The 22,733-nt window shown below is 48.1% G+C and overlaps 1 protein-coding gene across 3 annotated transcripts in view; it reads right to left on the reverse strand.

Moving 5' to 3' along the window:
* Positions 1-22,733, reverse strand: part of Bcat1 (branched chain amino acid transaminase 1) — an 87,736-nt gene that overhangs the window by 38,986 nt on the left and 26,017 nt on the right. For 2 of the 3 annotated variants that reach the window (XM_045139477.1, XM_045139478.1), the window contains exons 3-4: positions 9,755-9,955; positions 3,852-3,962 (exon numbers count right to left, since the gene is read on the reverse strand). In XM_045139477.1, the coding sequence (XP_044995412.1) occupies positions 3,852-3,962; positions 9,755-9,955 (312 nt within the window). Of the gene's footprint in view, positions 1-3,851; positions 3,963-9,754; positions 9,956-12,578; positions 12,738-22,733 lie in introns of all 3 variants that reach the window. The other variant, XM_045139479.1, reaches the window with a different exon arrangement.

The following is a 22,733-nucleotide window of genomic DNA, read 5'->3' on the forward strand; positions in this document are numbered from 1 at the left end:
AATTATAATTGAATCAATTGTACTCCAATATAATAAAGTACTATGACCTCTGTTTAAAAACAGACGTGTGAGCTATTTTACTCCAAGTCAATTATAATTGGATTTTATACTAAAACATAAAATATTATGACTTTTATTTAAAAATAGACAGCATCTCTGTCTTTAGGCAAGGAAATATTCCTTTTTAAGAAAATACTGTTACATAAGATATAAAACATGAATAATGAAAGCAAACAAATGGATGGAAGAGACCTATTTAAAATGTAAAGAATTCCATTTTTTCAGAAGATGAAAAAGAAAACAGCAGATTAGTGATCACATATCCCCCAACAAGAAACAGCTTATACCAAGTACATGTTACCACGCATTGAACTTACATATCTCCACCAAGGGCTTATATCAGTCTATATTACTGCATACTGAGCATACAGGGCAGCCTGAGCTTGAGCAAGATCTTACCTCAAAAAATCAAAAACTCAAAAAAAAAAAAGCCTGCTTGACAGTGTGCTATGATTAAACACACAGAATGTTGTACCTGTTTGCCCGTCTCAAACAGAAGCTCGGATGTCATTGACCTCAGGCTAGCCTACACACTGCTTGGATTAGGTTCCTGTGATGGTTATAGAATCACCTATGAGACAAACCTCTGGGCCTGTCTTTGAGGGAGTTTCTAGATTAGGCAAACTGAGGTAGGAAGACACATCCTGAACGGGGGTAGAACCATCCCATGAGCTGGGGTCCTGGACTGAATATGAAGGAAAAAGTGAGCTGGGCACCAGCATCTATCACGTCCTGCTTCCTGACCAAGGATGCAATGTGACCAGCTGCCCACGCTCTTACCATCTCCCCTGCCACGGTGAAATGTGACCTAAAATAAAGCTCTTCTTCCCTTACGTTGCTTTGGACCAGGTATTTCGTCACAGGAGCAAAAGTAGCTAATCCAGATCCCGACCTGAATACACAGAAGAAGGGAAACGTCTGGTGGGTGTGGAAAGCAGCGTCCCCATACATCAGGAAAGGGACACCATCTATCTATGTAGTGGGTGGAAACCTCACCTGTTTTATAATGAATTCTACTCAAAAGCAAGCAGTGTTATGGCCGGGCCCCAACAGCCATGAAAACCACTGTGTGTGTGTGTGTGTGTGTGTGTGCACGCCACGGCACGTGTGTGGAGTCACAGGATAAATGCGGGTGCCTCATCTGAGGCTGGGTCTCTGTCACCGTGCACCCCTCTGTTGGTCAGACCAGCCGGCCTGTGAGCTTCTAGTGAATTCTCCTGTCTCCCCTCTCACCAGGGGCATGCTGGGCGCAGGACCCACCGCAGCATCGGGCTTGACCTGAGAGCTGGGGATCCAACTGTTCTCATGCCTGCAGGACAAGTACCGTATCCAGACAGCCATCTCCCCAACCCCACAAAATCATCTTGACACGCATAGTTTTTCTTTCTTCGAAGCAAAACTTGGAATAAGATCATTCATAACATCACTGGATATCTTTAAGTTTCTAGTGTCCAAAGCAGGGAGGTCAATGATCCCCCACATGGCTGCCCTGCAACACTGCATTTTCTATTGCCAATAATATTACCACTTCATGTGGCCTTCGAGTCCTGCACTAATTTGAGACTTTTTTTTTTTTCTTCCTACTTTAGCCTGTTCTCGGTCACATACGCGTGAATGCCCTGCACGCCCGTGAAGGAGCAGAAATGCCATGTGATTACCACCTGGCCCCAGGATTGCCTTGGACTCTTATGAACTTGAACGAAATCAGATACAAAGTACGTCAACATTCCTATGGTTGGTACGGTGTTAGTTACCTTTAGTCACTGTGACAAACATCTAACCAGAAGCAGCTTAAGGGAGGAAAGGGTTTACTGCAGGCTTACAGATTCCAGGGGGGGGCACTAACAGTGGTTGCAAAGCTGGCTCGCTTCCATCCATGCATCGCATTCCATACATGCATCACAGACAGACACCGTCAAACAGCCAGCCAACAGGACCAGCCAGAGCTCAAACTGCCCTTCCCAAGCCTTAGGGCTGGATTACAAGATCCAACCCTCATGACATCTCCTCCAGCAATCTGCTAGAGACATAAGTTGCAAGCTTAATCAAAAATCAAACAGGGGAAGCCAGGCGCCAATAATAAAAATAAATAAATTTACTAAAAAGAAGAATCAAGAAATAGTCAGACTTGGTGGTGCACACCTTTAATCCCAGCACTTGGGAGGCAGAGGTATAGGAGGATCGCTGTGAGTTTGAGGCCACCCTGAGACTCCATAGTGAATTCCAGGTCAGCTTGGGCTAGAGTGAGACCCTATCTCGAAAAACCAAAAGAGGAAAAAAAAAAAAAAAAACCTCAGGGGGCTGGAGAGATGGCTTAGTGGTTAAGGCATTGGCCTGCAAAGCCAAAGGATCCCAGTTTGACTCTCCAAGACCCACATAAGCCAGATGCACAAGGGAGGTGCATGCACCTGGAGTTCGTTTGCAGTGGCCGGAGGCCCTGGCATGCCCATTCTCTCTCTATATATATATCCCTTTCTCTCTCCCGGATGGATGGATGGATGGATGGATGGATGGATGGATGGATGGATGGATAGATAGATAGATAAATATATATTTTTTTAAAAATACCTCAGGTAGGGCTAGGGAAATGGCTTAGCAGTTAAGGCATTTGCCTGCGAAGCCTAAGGACCCCGGTTCGATTCTTCAGGACCCACATAAGCCAGATGCACAAGGGGCCACATGCATCTGGAGTTCATTTGCAGTGGCCGGAGGCCTAGTATGCCCGTTCTCTCTTTCTATTTACCTTTTTCCTCTCTCTCTTAAATAAATAAATAAAAAGTACCTCGGGTTATGGAGGGCATATATTCACATTCAAACCACCAGTTTGGAATTTGATATAATTATTCAGTGCTGTAGTTTTAACATGAAAATGTCCCCATAACCCCAGGTGTTTGTGACTAAGCCTCACACTTGGCCCCCAGCTGGTGGAGCCATGGAGAGTGGAGTCTTGAGGGAGGAGGTGTGTCACTTGACCAGGCCTTGGGACTCTATAGTCCAGCCCCCTGGCCAGTGCTCGGAGCTCGCTCTTTCGGCTTCCTCCCGGCTGTTGTGACAAGATGTGACACAGTTGTCTGCTCAGCCAGGCTTTCCCCACGATGGACCCCGCCCCCCCCCCCCCCCCAGGAAACTGTAAGCCAAAATAAATCCTTTCCATCCACAAGCTGCTTCCAGTGGGGTATCTTATCTAGTTGTGAGAAGGAAGCTGCCACACCCACGTGTGATTTTTTTTTTTTTTCCAGAATAGTCCATTAAATTAAAAAGGAACAGGGCTGGAGAGATGGCTTAGTGGTTAAGGCAGATGCCTGTGAAGCCTAAGGACCCAGGTTCGATTCTCCAGGTCCCAAGTAAGCCAGATGCACACAGTGGTGCATGCGTCTGGAGTTCATTTGCAGTGGCTAGAGGCCCTGCCGCACCCATTCTCCCTCTATCTCTATCTCTATCTCTCTCTGCATCTCTAATAAACAAATAAATAAATAAAACTAAATCTTTTTTTTTTTTTTTTAAAGGAACACAGGGCTGGAGAGATGGCTTAGTGGTTAAGCGCTTGCCTGTGAAGCTTAAGAACCCTGGCTCGAGGCTCGATTCCCCAGGACCCACGTTAGCCAGATGCACAAGGGGGCACATGCGTCTGGAGTTCCTTTGCAGTGGCTGGATGCCCTGGCGCACCCATTTTCTCTCTCTCTCTCTCTGTCTGCCTCTTTCTTTCTGTCACTCTCAAATAAATAAATAAGAATGAACAAAAAAAATTAAAATATAAAAAGAACACAAAAGAAATTCCAAGATTTACTGACCGGCAATGTCGCTCTTACAGCAGATCGGCACATTCTGCTCATGTTGAGGTCTGGTCGAAAAAGTCTAATTTTATTATCGACTCCTCGAAAGGCCTTCAGACCTTCAAAGAGCTGGAAGTAGAAAAGAAATAGATCTTAGGAGGCGAGTAAACAACTCTTGTGTCCAAAGGACTGGACTTCATACAGATGCTCATTCCATTGGCCAGGTACAGTTAGCTGACCATCACTAGAGATGGACAAATGTGCTGGACTTATCACGGTAACTGCGTGGGGAGAGGGTCCTGTCAGGGCCAGAATCTGACAGGAAGCCAAGGCTAAAGCCACACAGATATGTCAGCAAAGGAGTCAGGAAAATACCGCCGGTCACGTAACGTCATCAGCAGCCCAGACAAAGATGGAAACCCGAGGCTCTGTGGCCCCAGCCCCAAAATGCCCATGTGTCCTTTAACCTCAACAGATTCGTGCAGGCCAGTGAGGTGGTGAACGCCCAGATGTGCCCAGGCCTGGTTCTCCTTTAGCTTTCGGAATGAACTGTGTCACCGCCCACAAACAACTGCTGGGCAGGCCGCTGGAAATGTATCTGAAAGAAACGAAGTCAGTCTGTTGCACTTCCATTTCCCCTGCAGGAGCCCAGAAAGGAATCCACCTACACATCCTTCAAGAGATGAATGAATAGAAAACGTGGTGGGCACAGTGAGACCACGCAGCCTTTAAAAAGAAAAGACGTTCCGTCAGTTTTGACAGAGTGGATGATCCTGGAAGCTGACTTAACATGCGGGATTCAACTGATGTGACGGTGATGGCGCATCTGGTCAACTTGGCTGTATTTGGGATCCCCTAGGAGCCACGCCTGTGGGTTATGTCTGTGAGGGTGTTTAACCAGAGGTTTACACCTGAGGAGGAAAGGCCCACCCTGAATGTGGGCAGCTCCAGCCCATGGGTTTGGGTTTTAAAATGGAAAGAAAAGGGCTGGAGAGATGGCTTAGCGGTTAAGCACTTGCCTGTGAAGCCTAAGGACCCCGGTTCGAGGCTCGGTTCCCCAGGTCCCACGTTAGCCAGATGCACAAGGGGGCGCACGCGTCTGGAGTTCGTTTGCAGAGGCTGGAAGCCCTGGCGCACCCATTCCCTCTCTCTCCCTCTATCTGTCTTTCTCTCTATGTCTGTTGCTCTCAAATAAATAAATAAAAAACGAACAAAAAAAAAATGGAAAGAAAAAAGGAAAGAAGGCTCAGGACGGGGGCAGGGATGAAGAAGCAAAATGCACACCTGTAGTCACCTTTGAGCTTTCTGACTGAGGACGGGACGTCACCTGCCTTCCCTGGCTATGCATGGAAACTGTGAGCCAGAATCAATCCATCACCCTTCAAGTTGCTCTTGTCATAGCAGTGAGAAGATTCAGGGTATTAGATAATCTCTCTCAGATACATAGATAGATAGATAGATAGATAGATAGATAGATAGATAGATAGATACATACATACATACATACATACATACATACATACATGGATGGATGGATATAGATAGATAGATAGATAGATAGATAGATAGATAGATAGATAGATAGATAGATGAAATACAGCTGATAAAAAAGAACATTCATTTGTTTTAAGTTTCCTGGAGGAAGGCTTGGAGAAAGGGCTCAGAGGATAAAGTGTGTGTCACACAAGAATGGGACCCTGAGATCACATCCACAGCACACACGGAAGAGCCGGGTGTGGTAGCGCCATCCTATAATCTCAGCTCTGGGGAGCTGAAGACAGGAGAAACTCCAGAATTTGCTGCCAAGCTAGTTTAGCCTAATTAGGTGAGTTTCAAGCCAATGAAAGAGACAGACTCTCTCTATCTTTCTCTCTCTCTATGTGTGTGTGTGTGTTTATAAAGTTGAGTGAATTCATGAGGAAGGATTCTGGCTCTCTCTCCCTCTCTCTCTCTCTCTCTCTCTCTCACACACACACACACACACACACTCATGGTGGGATATCTGGACAACAGTGAAATGCATAGGCCAAGGGCAGGAAACAGGCAGATAGATAAGGCCAAGAAACACAATGAAAAGGGAAGACAAATGGTGCTGAGAAAACAGGGTCTCTGGGTGGGGGAAAAGTGACCGGACTCCTGTATCACACAAAAATCAACAACGAGTGACAAAAATCAGAAACATAAGTTGTCTACATGATCTAAGAGTAGGAAAAAGGGCCATCAAACTTGATTTAAAAAGCAAGCACGGGCTGGAGCAATGGCTCAGGAGTTCAAGGTGTTTGTTTGCAAAGCCTGATGGCCAGGGTTCAATTCCCCAGCAGGCAGACACACAAAGTTGCCTTGCATTCACAGTTTGTTTGCGGTGGCAAGAGACTCTGATATACTCACTCTTTCCCTTTCTCTCTCTCTCCCTCTCCATTTCTTTTTTTTTTTTTTTTTTTTTTTTTTTTGGTTTTTAAAGGTAGGGTCTCACTGTAGCCCAGGCTGACCTGGAATTCACTATGGAGTCTCAGGGTGGCCTCGAACTCACGGCGATCCTCCCACCTCTGCCTCCCGAGTGCTGGGATTAAAGGCATGAGCCACCACGCCTGGCTCCATTTCTTAACAGTGATAGACCTGGGGCTGCTGAGATGGCTTAGTGGTTAAGGCACTTGTTAGCAAAGCCAAAGGACCCAGGTTCTATTCCCCAGCACCCACATAAAGCCAGATGCACAAGGAGAAGCATATATCTGGAGTTCATGTGCAGTGGCTAGAGGCCCTGGCACACCCATTCTCTCTCTCTTTCTCTCTATCTGCCTCTTTCTCTCAAATAAGTAAATAAAATATTTTGTTTTTAATATGGCCAATAGATTGCTTCTCAGATATACCCTTAAGTACCAATTCTCAGATTTTTTGGACTCAGAACTATAAAAATTAAGAAGCTTGGACAGGTATGGTGGTGCATCCCTTTAATTCCAGCACGAAGGAAGCTGAGGGAGGAGGATTGTTATGAATTTGAGACCAGCCTGGAGCTACAGTGAGTTCCAGGCCAGTCTGGGCTAAAGTAAGACTTTGCCTTGGGAGGGGGAGGAACAGCAAAATATATATATATATTATTTTTGGGGGGACGTGGAGTTTTTGAGGTAGGGTCTCACTCTAATTCAGGCTTACCTGGAATTGTCTATGCAGTCTCAGATTGGATTCAAACTCTCGGTGATCCTCCTAGCTCTGCCTCCCAAGTACTGGGATTAAAGGAGTGAGCAACCACACCCAGCTAGCAAAAATAATTTTTGAAAAAAAAAGAGAAGTTGGGCTGGAAAGATGACTTAGTGGCTAAGGCATTTGCCTGCAAAGACAAAGGACCTCTGTTCTATTCCCCAGGACCCACGTAAGCCAGATGCACCAAGTGGCACATGCATATGGAGTTCATTTGCAGTGGCTAGGAGCCCTGATGTGCCCATTCCTTCTCTCTCTCGCTCTCTCTCTTTTTCTCTGCCTCTTTCCCTCTCTCACTCTCAAATAAATAAATAAATTTTTAAAAAGAAGCTTCAATGAGCATGTATTTATACAATTATTATACCAATATTATCACATAAGGAATATGTGTGAGCTTTTTAACTTATTTATTGTTAATCATTAAGCAGTACATGTTAAAATATTTATGAGGGCTGGTGAGATGGTTTAGGGGTTCAGCACTTGCCTATGAAGTCTAAGGACCCCAGTTCAAGGTTCGATTCCCCAGGGCCCACGTTAGGCAGATGCACAAGGGGGCACATGCATCTGGACTTTGTTTGCGGTGGCTAGAAGCCCTGGCATGCCCATTCTCCCTCTCTCTCTCTCTCTCTGCCTCTTTCTCTCTCTGTCTGTCATTCTCAAATAAAGAAAAAAAATATTTATGAAAAATCACCCCATTTGCCAAAAGAGTTAGTGATAAGTCTTAACCTATTTCAGAAGTATTTAAGGCTTACACTAACAGAAGACAATCAGTTTTTGCTACCTGGTCCATCCCTTGCAACACATTGGTTTGGTGGCGGTACATAAAGCAAACTAAATCAGGCTGGAGGGATGGCTTAGTGGTTAAGGCGCTTGCCTACAAAGCCAAATGATCCCGGTTCGATTCCCCAGGACCTGTGTTAGCCAGATGCACAAGGGGGTGCATCCCTCTGGAGTTCATTTGCAGTGCTAGAGGCACTGGCGTGCCCATTCTCTCTCTCTCTCTCTCTTTCTCTCTGCCCTCTTTCTTTCAAATAAATAAATAAAAACTAAATCTCGCCCCCCCCCCCATAAAGGCACGTGCCACCACACCTAGGGATAAAAAGAAAAAAGGGGGCATGTGGGAACGCAGCACCTGTGATACCAGCCCTTAGGAGATGGAGGCAGAAGAACTGTGAGTCCAAGGTCAGCCTCAGCTACATATAGGGTTCAAAGCCAGTCTGGGATAACGAAAACCCTGCCCCCAATTTTTTTCCTTAAAAATCAAGAGTATTGAATCCAACATTTTGTGGATACACACAGCAGCGACAAGTGGCGTTCACAACTCTACCCAGGCTTAGCCACCCGTGCGCTGCGTGGCCGCCCGGAGGAGAAACACGCTGAGCGGACACACGCCCGCCCGAGCTCTCCCTGTGCACCAGCGGGGCCTGTGAGCTCCAAGCTCCTGCTTCTGTACTTACGAGAACGTTACCAGATCGCACCTCCTCTGTCTCAGGAACAAGCGCTAGCATGGAGGAGTGTGACGTCTGCTGCTGTCTGGCTAAAAGTATATACCACGCTCACCACCTGCCCAGGAGGCACTTCTCTTACATTAATGCTGCTCCCGCTTTTGGTTAGAGAAGGTTTTCTTTTCAGAAGGCACCATGGTGCTGAGAAGTGACAGAGGAGTGCTCAGCACTGAAATACACTCTATCACGCCTTTCAGAGCTCAGGGTCCATTGTGGAAGAGGGGGCGGAAAGAATTAAGAGCCAAAGGAAGGGCAGGACTCCTTTCAATGCGCTCCTCCAGACACAAAATGGCCTGGATAGCCATGACCTCACAGTGCCTGACACTACCCACACAAGACCATCATAAAAGGAGGTAAAATATCATGACATCAAAATAAAAGAGAGACTGATTGAGAGGGGGAGGGGATATGATAGAGAGCGGAGTTTCAAAGGGGAAAATGGGAGAGGGAGGAAATTACCATGGGATATTATTTACACTTATGGAATTTATCAATAAAAGTAGTTTTTTAAAAAAGTGCTAGCACGGGCTAGGGAGATGGCTCAAGAGTTAAAGGTTCTTCTTTACAAAGCCAGATGGCCAGGGTTTTATTTCCCAGTAACCCCATAAAGCCAGCTCATAAAAATTTGCAGTTAGCATGTCCATCTAATTATAATATGATACACAATGATCTTTCTCAATCACTAGATCTGAGAAGAGAGGGGGACTTAATAAAGCATCAATAGGATGGGCTTTGGTTTTTGTCCAAGGTCTTCTCCATGGCCGGAATGCTAGCATTGCAGGCACCTCACTTGGTTTAGTAAGGAGCTTTCGGTTTTGGTTTCGTTTGGTTTGTGTTCTGATTTTGATTTTTCGAGGTAAGGTCTCACTCTAGCCCAGGCTGACCTGAAATTCACTACGGATAGTCTCAGGGTGGCCTCGAGCTCACGGCGACCCTCCTACCTCTGCCTCCCGAGTGCTGGGGTTAAAGGCGTGCGCCACCTTCCTAACTGTCCTTTCTTTCTGCTCTAAGTGATTCCTTGTCAGAGAAAATGCAAGATAATCTGACAATTTACTCATTCTTACACTGATCCTCAATCCAGTTAGTTCTAGGGGAAAACTCATAAAGACGTCCATGACCATCTCTAGTAGATACAAGGCTGTATGTAGTGCCCAAAGTGAAGCTAGCAGGATGCCCTCGGGAAGCCTTGCTTGTCACCGCCAGCAGCTCCCGGGCACTCACCTGCACCGCATAGTGCAGAGCCGAGGCCGCGGGGTGCAAGGAGAGGGTCTCGAAGGGCTTGATGTGAGGTTTCTCCCAGCCAGACTCGGCCGACCACTGCACCTCCAGCATGTGATCCGTGAACACAGTTCCAAACACCAGCGAATCGGGGTCCGGCTTCTCCTTTAAAACGGTGGCTGGTGTGATGACGAGATCTTCAGCCTAAGGGGAGACAAGCCAGCGCCGAGAAAGAAAAACATTAACTGAACATGAAGGAACCCCAGGAAGGGAGACCCCACGCTCTGCCCGGATATGGCGACACCCCAAATCACTCACGAGAAGCGGTCTTGATGCAAACTGCAAGAGGATTTTATTCCAAGCGCGCTGGGGCCCACAGTCGTACACCGCACAGGGGTAGAGGACTGCAGAGCCCCGAATGCAGGAACGGGACAGTTTTTATAGGCTTTCTAACAAAGCCTGTGCATTAGACCAATCATTTTTTTAACATCAGGAGCCCTCGGGGTGCGAGCCAGTCAGTTTGTGCCACCCCATAGTTTCTGAGCCAATTAGTTTAATTGTTCAAGCCCCTCGTGGACCAATCAGTCTCCTATGACCTTGGAGGTCAGCATTTGCGCAGGTCCTTGGGTGGGGGTAGCAGAGTGTGGTACCAGTCTCCTATGACCTTGGAGGTCAGCATTTGCGCAGGTCCTTAGGTGGGGGTAGCAGAGTATGGTATCAGTCTCCTATGACCTTGGTGGTCTGAGGCAGGCTGCTACAGCTTATGGTGCGGGCTACTAAGGCTTACAGTGTGGGCTATCAAGGCTTATGGTGCAGGCTATTTACAGAAACCAAATAAGTGGTTCACTTTATTACTCATTTCCCATCCTTGAGGGCTATCTCATGCCCTGTTTACCTAGTTTTATATTAGGAGCGGGCTCTGATATAACGAGAAGAGGGACTCTTTACTTGCTTTCAACAGAGAGTAAAGCCTGGAGTTTGAGGTATGCAGGGGCCCGCTTAAGCTCCCTTTGGAGCGTGACAGTATTTCTGGGCTTCTGAATTCTTGGGCCTTTCATACATACACACACTGGCCAGACGACAGAAAGTGGAACACCCCTTGACTGTCCCAGGCTGGCAACGAGTATAGAAACTGGACCCTTGAGAAGCAACCCGCCTGTGCCTCTGCTCAGAATTCAGTCCTGGTTCGGAATCTCTGCAGTGGCATGTCGGCTGCCCAGCAGTGGGGAGGCAGGAGGATTATTACAAGGTTGAGGGCAGCCTGAACTACATATGGGCTGCACACCATCCGAGGCCACATAGCATGACTCAATTCCAAAAACCAACAGGGGCTGAGGAGATGGCCCAATGGTTAAAGCACTTGCTTGCAAGTCTAACGACCTGGGTGCCAGGCGCACAAAGTGGCACACACGTCTGTGAGAGCTGAAGCCAGATAATCTGGAAGCTCGCAGGCCAGCCGGCCCGGGGCACAGAGTGGCACAACAAAATAGAACCTGTCTGGAAGATGCGGGGAGCGGATGGACACCTTGAGGCTGTCCTCTGACCTCCACATGTGTTTAACACACATACACACAGTCTCTCACAAGCGCATGTGCATACAGACACACATGTAAATTAATGAGCTAATTAAAAAGTGAAACAGGGCTGGAGAGATGGCTTCGTAGTTAACATGCTTGCCTGCAAAGCCTGAGGACCCAGGTTCAATTCCCCAGTGCCCACGTAAAGCCAGGTGCGCAAGGCGTTGCATGCATTTGGAGTTCGTCTGCAGTGGCTGGAGGCCCTGGTGTAACCACTGTCTCTCTATCTGCTTCTTTCTCTCCCTCTCAAATAAATAGATAATGTCTACTGAAAATTAAAACAGGGCTGGTGAGATGGCTTGGCAGTTAAGGCGTTTGCCCGCAAAGCCTAAGGATTCCCCAGGACCCACATAAGCCAGATGCACAAGGGGGCGCATGCACGTGGAGTTCGTTTGCAGTGGCTAGAGGCCCTGACACGCCCATTCTCTTTCTATCTGTCTCTCTTGCTCTCTCTGTCTCTCTCTCTTTCTCTCTAATAAGTAAATATTTTTTAAAATTTAAAACAAACAAGCCAGGCGTGGTGGCACATGCCTTTAATCCCAAGCACTTGGGAGACAGAGGTAGGAGGATCTCATGAGTTCGAGGCCACCCTGAGACTCCCTAGTGAATTCCAGGTCAACCTGGGCTAGAGTGAGATCCTACCTCGAAAAACCAAAAAAAAAAATTAAAACAAACAAAAAATAAATAAATCAATAAAACCCTGTAATCAACATGGCCTAACAGAATAGCAGAAACAAAATTTCAGGCATGGGGCCACATAGCAGATGGACTGAAATGATGCAGCAAGGAGACCATTCCCTCTTCCTTCCAGTCACAGGTCTCAGGCTGACCATTCCGAAAAGGAAGGTGTCTTCCTTCCAGGCTGAGAACAGCGCTGCCCACTAACTGGTGAGCGTCATCAGGCACTGGACCACTGACCCCTGCTCCGTGGTGGCTGGGCCCCAACTCCTCCAGAGGGTCCTAGGCATGAGCCCCCCCCCCAAACACTTCGGAGGGGCCACAGGAGAGGTCAGCAGAGTGAAGGAGTGTTTTCCTCTTTGAAGAGGGGAGGGCAGAGAATGAACCCTCAGATAAAAAAGTACAGTGTTCCCGGTGGAAGAGCCAGCGAACAAAAGCTCTACTATTTCAAGTCACATAAACAAAGGCAACAGGAAATAACTTCACACGGCGTTTCAGGCACTTGCCACAAAGCCAGCTTGACCACGACAAATGACCAAATGCACAAACAAGCGAACGGCCTCGGCGCTGACCTCTAAGCTGCGAACAGCCGTGCAGGGCGCTGTCTGAACCCCAGTGGGATAGAACGCTTGACACTGAGGCAGGCTCTCATGTGGTCCGGGCAGGCCTCGAACGCGTGATCATCCATCCCGTCTTGGCACCCCAAGCGGTGGGGTTACAGGTGCAGGCTACTGTTAGGTCAGGACAAAATGGAGTCACCAAGGACAGCAGGAGGTGACAGAGACATCAGAAAGTGGGTCATCCACATTCCCCAAGGAACCCCCGGCCATCATCCGTTCCTTGCCTGACAACACCCCAGGTCTAGGTTTCCTGCGCCCCCTAATCTCCCACCTGGCCACTTCTGGTCTCACACCCTATGGCTAATGTAAAAAACAAAGGCATGCCTTCCCTTCCTCACCTTCCCCCAACTGAAGAGCTCCATACACCACACGACCTGGAATCTCAAAGTCCACCGCTTGGCTCATGCTTTTCCCGAATAAGAGCTTCCGTCTTTGCCTCAGAGTGGTCTCCGTGGTCTTGATCACACCTGAACCTTACAGCTGCCACACCCCACTCAGGTGGTGCTGAGAATGGAACCGCGGGGCGAAGCAAGCACTCTACGAACTGACATGCCTGAGAGACTTGGGGACCAGACTGGAGCCATGACACCGGCCAGGCCTAAGTTCCAAATTCCCGCTTAGGCAGAGGACCCGGGTCAGCCCCTAGACGTGTCCAGGCATGCCCAAGACTTGACCCTCTGCCCCAGCCAATCAAAAGAGTACAAGTACAGTTACTGTTTAAACCAACCAATCATGGAGCCGCCCCCTACTTCTTTGTTCAAATCCCTATGAAAACCCTGAGCTCTTTGCCTTTGCATGCGTATTTGGTTCTCCTTGGTGGTCACTGGGCATAACAGTGTCCTCAGCCCCTGAAAGCTTTTTTTTTTTTTTTTAATTTTTATTTATTTATTTATTTGAGAGCGACAGACAGAGAGAGAAAGACAGATAGAGGGAGAGAGAGAGAGAATGGGCACGCCAGGGCTTCCAGCCTCTGCAAACCAACTCCAGACGCGTGCGCCCCCTTGTGCATCTGGCTAACGTGGGACCTGGGGAACCGAGCCTCGAACCGGGGTCCTTAGGCTTCACAGGCAAGCGCTTAACCGCTAAGCCATCTCTCCAGCCCCCCTGAAAGCTTTCTGAAGGGCGGGAAAACCAGGGACATCTTAAAGATGGTAATAGGTTATGAGGAATGTCTTTTTAGTTCTGGCAATCCCCCTGCCTCGGCCTTGTGAGTCCTGGGTATCTGGGCCCACAGCTGTACTCCTCCCTCCCTCCCTCTCTCTCTCTCTCTCTCTCTCTCTCTCTCTCTCTCATCTCCTTCAATCTTTGCTCAGTTCTGGGGATGGGGTTGAGAGACACATACGCGCCGGGCAAGCATTCAGGTTTGGGTAGAACACAGTCATACTCATCAAAAACCCAAACAATAAAATAAGTTTTCAAAAAAAAAAAGGGCTGGGGAGATGATTCAGTGGTTAAGGCGCTTGCCTACGAAGGCTAAGGATCCAGGTTCGATTCCTTAGGTCCCATGTGAGCCAGCTGTACAAAGTGGGACATGCATCTGGAGTTTGTTTGAAATAGCCAGAGACCCTGGTGTGCCCATTCTTTCAATCCTCCTCCTCCTCCTCCATCACCTCCTCCTCCTCCTCTTCCTTCTTCTTCCCTCTCTCCCTCCCTCTGTCTCTCTCTCTCTCTCTCTCTCATAATAAATAAATAAAGCTGGGCATGGTGACGCATGCCTTTAATCACAGCACTTGGGAGGCAGAAGAAGGATCACTGTGAGATTGAGGCCACCTTGAGACTACATAGTGAGTTCCAGGTCAGCCTGGAGTAAAGTGAAACCCTACCTTGGGGGGGGGGGGGGGAAGCTAAATCATTTCCTGTCACTTCTCTTTGTATTTTGAGTGTGTTTGCACGTGTGTGCACCATTGATGTGAAAGCCAGAGGTTGGCACTGGGAATCGTTCCTTAGCACTCTGCGCCTTCTTCACTACGACGGGATCTCTCTCGCTTGAACCCAGAGCTCATCAGTGCGCCAGGTCATGCTGCCCGGCTTGCTCCAGAGATCCGCCTGCCCCCCACCACCACCTCCCGGGGGCCGGAATTGATGGCCTGGCTTTTTTTACCTGCTCGCTGGGGACCTGAACTCCGGTCTTCCAGCTTTGTGTGGCGAGCGCTTTCCACTGAGCACCTCCCCATCCCCTATAGTAACCGCTCAGTACCAATGTGCGTGAGAATGTTGCTACACGTCGAGCTATGACCCCGCCTCACGTCAAATTTAAGGTGTCCCCCTTTCCCTTGTTCCTCGAACTCTGTTCTTCCTCCACCTCATTTATCTTAGAATTCTGCCTCTCACTTTATAGAATTGGCCACAGCAGCATGTGGTTCAGCGAGCCCAGAGCAGGCACAGGAGACATCCTCACTGCTGCGGCCCAGCCCTTCCTCCCTAAAGAGGCTCACATCACGGGGACAGACACCCATGGTTGGCATAGATTACTCTTCCATCTAGGGCCTTTTGAACTACTCCTTACCTAAGCTTCTTGGTCAATGAGAAGGATCAGGTAGGCCCTTATTCTATTCCTGACAATAAGGAAATAGTAAGAAAAGTAGCTATCAAGAGTTGATTAATAGGGGCAGGAGAGACGGCTTTAGAGGAGCCTAAGGACCCAGGTTCGATTCCCCAGAATCCACATAAGCCAGATGCACATGGTGGCCCATGTGTCTGGAGTTTGTTTGCGGTGGCTGGAGGCCCTGGCGTACCCATTCTCTCTCTCTCTCTCTCTCAGAAAGGAAGGAAGGAAGGGAGAGAGGAAAAGAGGGAGGAAGGAAAGAAAATATTTTTTTTAATTTTTTAAAAGTTGATTAAGTGCCGGGTGTGGTGGCGCACACCTTTAATCCCAGCACTTGGGAGGCAGAGGTAGGAGGATCACTGTGAGTTTGAGGTCACCGTAAGACTACATAGTGAATTCCAGGTTAGCCTGAGCTACAGTGAGACCCTACCTCAAAAAAAAAAAAAAAAAAAAAAAAGCTGATTAATTTTATGAAGAGTGAAAGCAATGTAGGAAAATAGGCAGAGAAAGGGAAGGGTAGTTGTGGAGCACTTGGCAAAGTCCTGCCTTGTGGTAGATATCCGATCGGTCTATTTCTTAAAATTATTTTATTTTTACTCATTTGAGAAACAGAGGGGGAGAGTGAGAGAACTGACATGCCAGGGCCTCCAGTCGCTGCAAACCAACTCCAGACGCATGTGCCCCACTGTGCAACTGGCTGGTGTGGGTTTCTGGAATTATCGAAACTGGGTCCTTTGGCTTTCCAGGCAAGTGCCTTAACAGGTAAGCCATCCTTCCAGCCCCCACCTTTTTATTTTTTTATTAAGTAGAGACTTTGTAGGGCCACATCACATCACTGCCCTCCTCCCTGCCCCCCTCCACTGAGGGCCTCCTCAGAGGGATTGCTGGCACGCACACGGAGTTGTGGGTTCAGGTGGAGAGAGCAGCCGTCTGTCACTGTGGGGGGGTCGACGTCCCTGGGAGTTCCCTCCCACCCTGTGGCTCTGACATTCTTTCCACCCCCTAGCCTCGGTGGGTGCGCGTTGAGTCTACTTTAGTGCGGAGCGTTTCTGCTTTGGCGCATTTTGACTATTCTCAATGTATGTCTGCACCACCCTGGCCCAGGATATCGGGCTGGCTGTGGAAGCCACGCTCTGGCTCATTTCGTCTGACCAGTCTTGAATGGAGACAGACGGCTGGCTATCTAGTGGCAGGGACAGGTTCACAGAGATGCCTCGGTTGGCAGAGTCGGGAAAGACAGGCAAGGCATGAGTCAAGACGAGCGGCCCCGCCCTTGTTCACAGACCCACATTCCAGATCTCCGTGGTCACCCTTGACTGTACCCCACCCCAAGTGGCTGAGTCTCGGGAATGTGGTTTACATCAGCTGGGCCGGTCAAGGAAGCCAGGCCCATCGCTCTGCCCTGAAGGGACTCCTGGAATACCACCGGAGGCCACGGTTTTTATTTCCTTCAGGTGGGTTTTTAAAAAAGACAGGAAGAAGGAAGGCAGAGGCAGCTGAGAGGTGGCACACAGGCCTTGAAGCTCAAGGCTGAGCAATGCCCCAGATTCCCTCCAACAGCCCGTCAGCCCCGGGGATTTTCCAGGCTCAAGGGGAGGAGATCTGCAAGGGAGATACTGTGTGCTTTGCAATCCCGCCTTCCCGAGGCTCTGGTTTGCTTCCCCAGCCGAGGGCTGGAGATACAACTCAGTAACATAGGAAGGAAAAAAAAAACAAAAAAACTTGGGATAGGGATATAGAAAGGCTGAGCCATCACCCCAGGCCCAGAGAGATGCTGTAGTTCCCTTGGCTTGGCCAAAGCCCTGGGTTCAACCCCCACACTGTATAAACTAAACTGAGCATAGTGGCATCCACGTATAATCTCTGAACTCAAAAGGTGGTAAACTTAAGATCATCCTTGGATAGCAAATTCGTGGCCGACCCTGGATATATGAGACCCTGTCTCAAAACAACAATGAGGGCTAGAGAGATGGCTTAGCAATTAAGGCATTTGCTGCAAAGCCAAAGGACTCAGGTTCGACTCCCCAAGACCCCACATAAGCCAGATGCACAAGGTGGGGCATGCATACGGAATTTGTTTGCAGTGGCTGGAGGCCCTGACATAACCTTTGTCTCTCTCTCTTTCCCCCTCTCCCTTCTTCTCCCTCTGTTTAACTCTCTCTCAAAAATAAATTTTAAAAAATAAAATATTTTTAGGGCTGGAGAGATGGCTTAGCAGGTAAGCGCTTGCCTGTGAAGCCTAAGGACCCCAGTTCAAGGCTCGATTCCCCAGGACCCACGTTAACCACATGCACTGTGCAGCGGCTGGAAGCCCTCATGTGTCCATTCTCTGTATATATATATCTGCCTCTCTCTCTCTCTCTCTCTCTCTCTCTCTCTCTCTCTGTCGCTCTTAAATAAATAAAAATGAACAAAAAAATTAATAAAATAAATAAAATATTTTAATTTAAAATATTTTTAAAAATCAGTGAACTGCTAGGCGTGGTGGCACACGCCTTTAATTCCAGCATGTGGGAGGCAGAGGTAGAAGGCTCACTGTGAGTTTGAGGCCACTAAGACTAACTACATAGTGAATTCCAGGTCAGCCTGAGCTACAGTGAGACCCCACCTTGGGGTGGGGGGGAAGCAGCAATGAACTGCTACAACTGAATCAAAGGCATGGTGAAGACTGAGCTATCTGACCATGGTCCAGTACATGTAATCGTGTGTCCTGAACCATTGCTTAACATACCTCCAGGGCTAAGGCTGTAATTCAGCAAGAGAGCACTTGCAGGCTGGAGAGATGGCTTAGTGGTTAAGAGCTTGCCTGTGAAGCCTGAGGACCCCGGTTCGAGGCTCGATTTCCAAAGGACCCACATTAGCCAGACGCACAGGGGGGCGCACACATCTGGAGTTCGTTTGCAGTGGCTGGAAGCCCTGGCATGCCCATTCTCTCTTTCTATCTGCCTCTTTCTCTCTCTGTGTGTCCATCGCTTTCAAATAAATAAATAAAAATAAAATAAATAAATAAAAGAAATTGCAAGAGCACACAGGGTCTTTTGCCTGCCTGCCTATGCTTCTTAAAAAAAAAAAAAAAGAGGGAGAGCACTTGCCTCTTGTTTACAAGGCCCTGGGTTCAACACTCCACGTTGTCAAAAGCAGGAATAAAAAGAATAACACCATGGCAAAAGTTCTGGCTTAGTGGTTAAGGCACTTGCCTGCAAAGCCTAAGAACCCGGGTTCAATTGCCTATTACCCACCTAAACCCTGATGCACAAAGTGGCACATGCATCTGGAGTTCATTTACAGAGCCTAGAGGTCATGGTGCACCCATTCTCTCTCCTCCCCTCAAATAACTGAATAAATATATAAAAGATTTAAAAAAAAAAACTCTATATATGCCTCTTTCTCTCCCAAGTAAATGAATAAATAAAAAAATTAAAAAGGTCTGGAGAGATGGCTTAGCAGTTAAGGTGTTTCCATTCCCCAGCACCCACATAAGCCAAAAGGCACAAGTTTTGCATGCATCTGGTGTTCGTTTGCAGTGGCTGGAGGCCCTGGCATGCCCATTTTCTCTCTCCCTCTCTCTATGTGCCTCCCTCTCTCCGTCTCTCTAAAGTAAATGAATAAATATTTTAAAAAGTTAAAAATAGAAGAATTACGCTAGAATCACCCATAGCAATGCATGGTTCCAAAGCAGTAGAATTAGTTAATAGCAAAACCAAGGTATAGAAGAAGAATAAGGCGTAGTTATGCTCAAATCAGTGATCACCTAACAGCAGTTAAAGTTCTAAATGCTGACTGTACATCATTACATTCCCAGGCACCAGCTACATCTTTTTCACAAGACAGGATTTCTTAGAGATAGGAATAGGAACCCCTTCCTCTGGTTCCAACATAAGAATCGCCTTGTATCCAGTTTTAACAAAGAACAACCCAGCGGTGTGGCCTTCAGAATTACATCACGAACTCTGAATCCTTCATTTGAGACAACTTCTGCAATTCTGGAAACGAAAAGTAAGAATTTTTACCCTGAGCTCAGGAAAACTAGCCTAAGTATACCAAAACAACCTGGCGATACAAATGACTGAGGCCAAAAGTTTGAAAAAAGAAACAAGGGCCGGGCATGGTGGCACACGCCTTTAATCCCAGCACTTGGGAGGCAGAGGCAGGAGGATCACCACGAGTTTGAGGCCACCCTGAGACCACATAGTAAAGTCCAGGTCAGCTTGAGCTAGAGTTAAACACTATCTCAAAGAACAAAAAAAAAAAGAAACAAGGGACTCATTCCCCAGGACCCCTGTTAGCCAGATGCACAAGATGGTGCACGCATCTGGAGTTCCTTTGCAGTGGCTGGAGGCCCTGGCGTGCCCATTCTCTCTCTATCTGCCTCTTTCTCTCCCTGTCTGTCAGTCTCAAACAAATAAATAAGAATAAACAAGCCGGGCGTGGTGGCGCACGCCTTTAATCCCAGCACTCGGGAGGCAGAGGTAGGAGGATCACCGTGAGTTTGTTTTTTGAGGTAGGGTCTCACCCCAGCCCAGGCTGATCTGGAATTCACAATGCAGTTCCAGGGTGGCCTTGAACTCATGGCAATCCTACTATCTCTGGCTCCTAAGTGCTGGGATTAAAGGCGTGTGCCACAAATGCTTTTCTTCTATAGTTCCCCCTTCTGAAAAGTTCAAAAATTATTATGTTTGTACAGTAATGTTCCACACTCTCAGATAACCTCGAAGTCAAGATGCTTCAACCATTATGTGAGTGGAGGAATTTGGAATGTTTCAATGACTGACTGTGAAATGACAAGAAATATTGGTAAACACGGGGCATATTAAAAACAACTTCCTGATGCAACAGTCATGGCGAGGCAACCATCCGTTCTGCAGTGACAAGCCCGCAGCAGCGTCAGAACACCTGTGGACTCTCCTTGCCAAAATCCAGCCCTCCCGCTCTGCCAGCCACGGCACTTCCCGCCTTCCCTACAGTGGCCACAAAACTCAGACTTGTAGCCGGGCATGGTGGCGCACGTCTTTAATCCCAGCACTCAGGAGGCAGAGGTAGGAGGATCGCCAAGAGTTTGAGGCCACCCTGAGACTCCATAGTGAATCCCAGGTCAGCCTGGACCAGAGAGAGACCCTACCTCAAAAAACAAACAAACAAAATAAAATACCCAGACTTGTCTGGAGCAAGTCCGCACTACCTCCGGTGGGTCATCTGGTCTACCCTAGGTCCCTGAGTATCTTCTTAACTCTGGTAAGAAAAGCCTTAGGCGGCATGGACGCTGGTTTTTATGAACACTCCTTTAGAATCTCATAAGGGCTGAAGACCATCATGACAGATTTGGAGTGCTGGACTCTGCGAAGTTCCCTGAAGCAGGAGGAACTGGAAGGAGAGAGCTCATAGCTGTCAAAGAGAACCCCTATAGTGGACAGCAAGATTCCCTAGGAGATGCGATAAATCAATGAGAAGAGGGCTGGAAATGTTGCTCAGTTGGTAGAATGCTTGGCCAGCATGCACACGAGCCCTGAGTTCAAGCCCTGTGCTGCAGAAACCAAGGTATGAAGGGAGAGTCCAGTCATCCCAGCAGTGGGAGGTAGACGCTGGAGGCTACGTAGTGAATTTAAGGCCAAGGGTATATGGCATAAAAGGATGGGGGGCGGCGGCTGGAGAGATGGCTTAGCGGTTAAGCACTTGCCTGTGAAGCCTAATGACCCCGGTTCAAGGCTCGACTCCCCAGGACCCACGTTAGCCAGATGCACAAGGGGGCGCACGCATCTGGAATTCGTTTGCAGTGGCTGGAGGCCCTGGTGGGCCCATTCTCTCTCCTTATGTCTATCTGCCTCTTACTCTGTCTGTCACTCTCAAATAAATAAATAAAAATATTTAAAAAGGGCTGGAGAGATGGCTTAGTGGTTAAGCGCTTGCCTGTGAAGCCTAAGGACCCCGGTTCGAGGCTCGGTTCCCCAAGTCCCACGTTAGCCAGATGCACAAGGGGGCGCACATGACTGGAGTTCGTTTGCAGAGGCTGGAAGCCCTGGTGCACCCATTCTCTCTCTCTCCCACTATCTCTCTTTCTCTCTGTGTCTGTCGATCTCAAAAATAAATAAATTAAAAAAATAAAATTAAAAAAAAAGGATGGGGGGGTGGTGCTTGCTGGGCCCCTTGGTTTACAAACGCACCCTCGCTTTAACATGACTTCATCACGGTGTGGGAGGGGAAAGCAACAGAACGGAACCCATGAGAGCTGAGGCGATGGAAAGAGATTATACATGGGTAGATTAGCGAAGAGCCAAAACTCTCCAAAGCAAAGATCCAGGCTAGTAGAGTGGTCCAAGAGAGAGCTCGTTGGCTAAGCTCGTGCAACGCCCTGGGTTTAATCCCCAGCACCGAAACAAAAGCAAGCAAAGGTAACCCTTCCACACAACAGGCCACTGTAGTTCTGCAAACCATCAATATTACTTCACATCATACGTGCCGTGTATGACATATGCACAAGGACCATAAGCCAGGCTTGGCATGTGTGTACACTCCTTAATACCAGCAGAGGCAGGGGTAGAAGGATCACTGTGAGTTCAAGGCCACCCTGAGTCTACGTAGTGAATTCCAGGTCAGCCTGAGCTACAGTGAGACCCTACCACGAAAAATAAAAATAAAAATAAAATTTTTAAACCCAATGGGTACAAGTCTATGTGAACACATAGACTGCTTACATCGTGAGTTCTTTACTCAGCAAAGAATCTTTCGTATAAAATCATAAAGGCTTTTTTTTTTGGGGGGGGGACAAGATAGTGACCTCTTTCCTTTAAGGAACTCAGTGAATCCTTATGAAATGAACCTTGCAGACTATCATATGAGTACCCTTTTTATCTTTGAGTGTGCACGCATGTGTGCAAATGTGTGCCCGTGTGCGCTCTCCCACAGAGAGGTCAGAGTTCGTCCTCCAATGTGGGCCCTCACTTTCCATCTCGTTTGAGACAGGGTCTTTTGTTGCTGTTGTATCCACCAGAGTAACTGATCTATAAACTTGGGAGGATTCTCCCGACTCCAGCTTCTCCCACCGTAAGTACACACACTGGAGTGACAGACCCTTGCTACAGTATCTGGCTATCCTTGGTTCTGGGGATCCGAACTCATGAACCCTTGTTTGTGTGACAAGCCCGTTTAGCCACTGAGCCCATCTCCCCAGCCCACCTATCCCATTCTTTTAAGAACCCCCCACCTCAGTATGGTCAAGCCCTCAGACGCACGGGAACATGGTCTTTGTACAGCCGCAGAGCACAGCAAATCCTTAGAAGCCATCAGCTGTTGTGCAGGCACGATCACAGACATTTGAGAACGCTCCCAGCATCCTTCTTTTGGTTTTAAACAAGATGCTTGGGAGCAGAGACCTTATCTTGCAATTATCTTTTGATGGCTAGCACACTTCTCGGCTCTCTAAGGGTGGGGTGTGTGTGCGTGCACGCGCACAATGAGTCAAGCTTCAGTCCCTCCCTGAACTCGGCCGGTATGTGAGGTCATGAGGACACTCCGTACTGAGGGTGACAATGGAGAGCAATGGGATGAGGGACAGGGCAGCAGAAAGT

This window comes from Jaculus jaculus, chromosome 22 (genome assembly GCF_020740685.1).
Source record: "Jaculus jaculus isolate mJacJac1 chromosome 22, mJacJac1.mat.Y.cur, whole genome shotgun sequence".
NCBI classification, from domain to species: Eukaryota; Metazoa; Chordata; class Mammalia; order Rodentia; family Dipodidae; genus Jaculus; species Jaculus jaculus.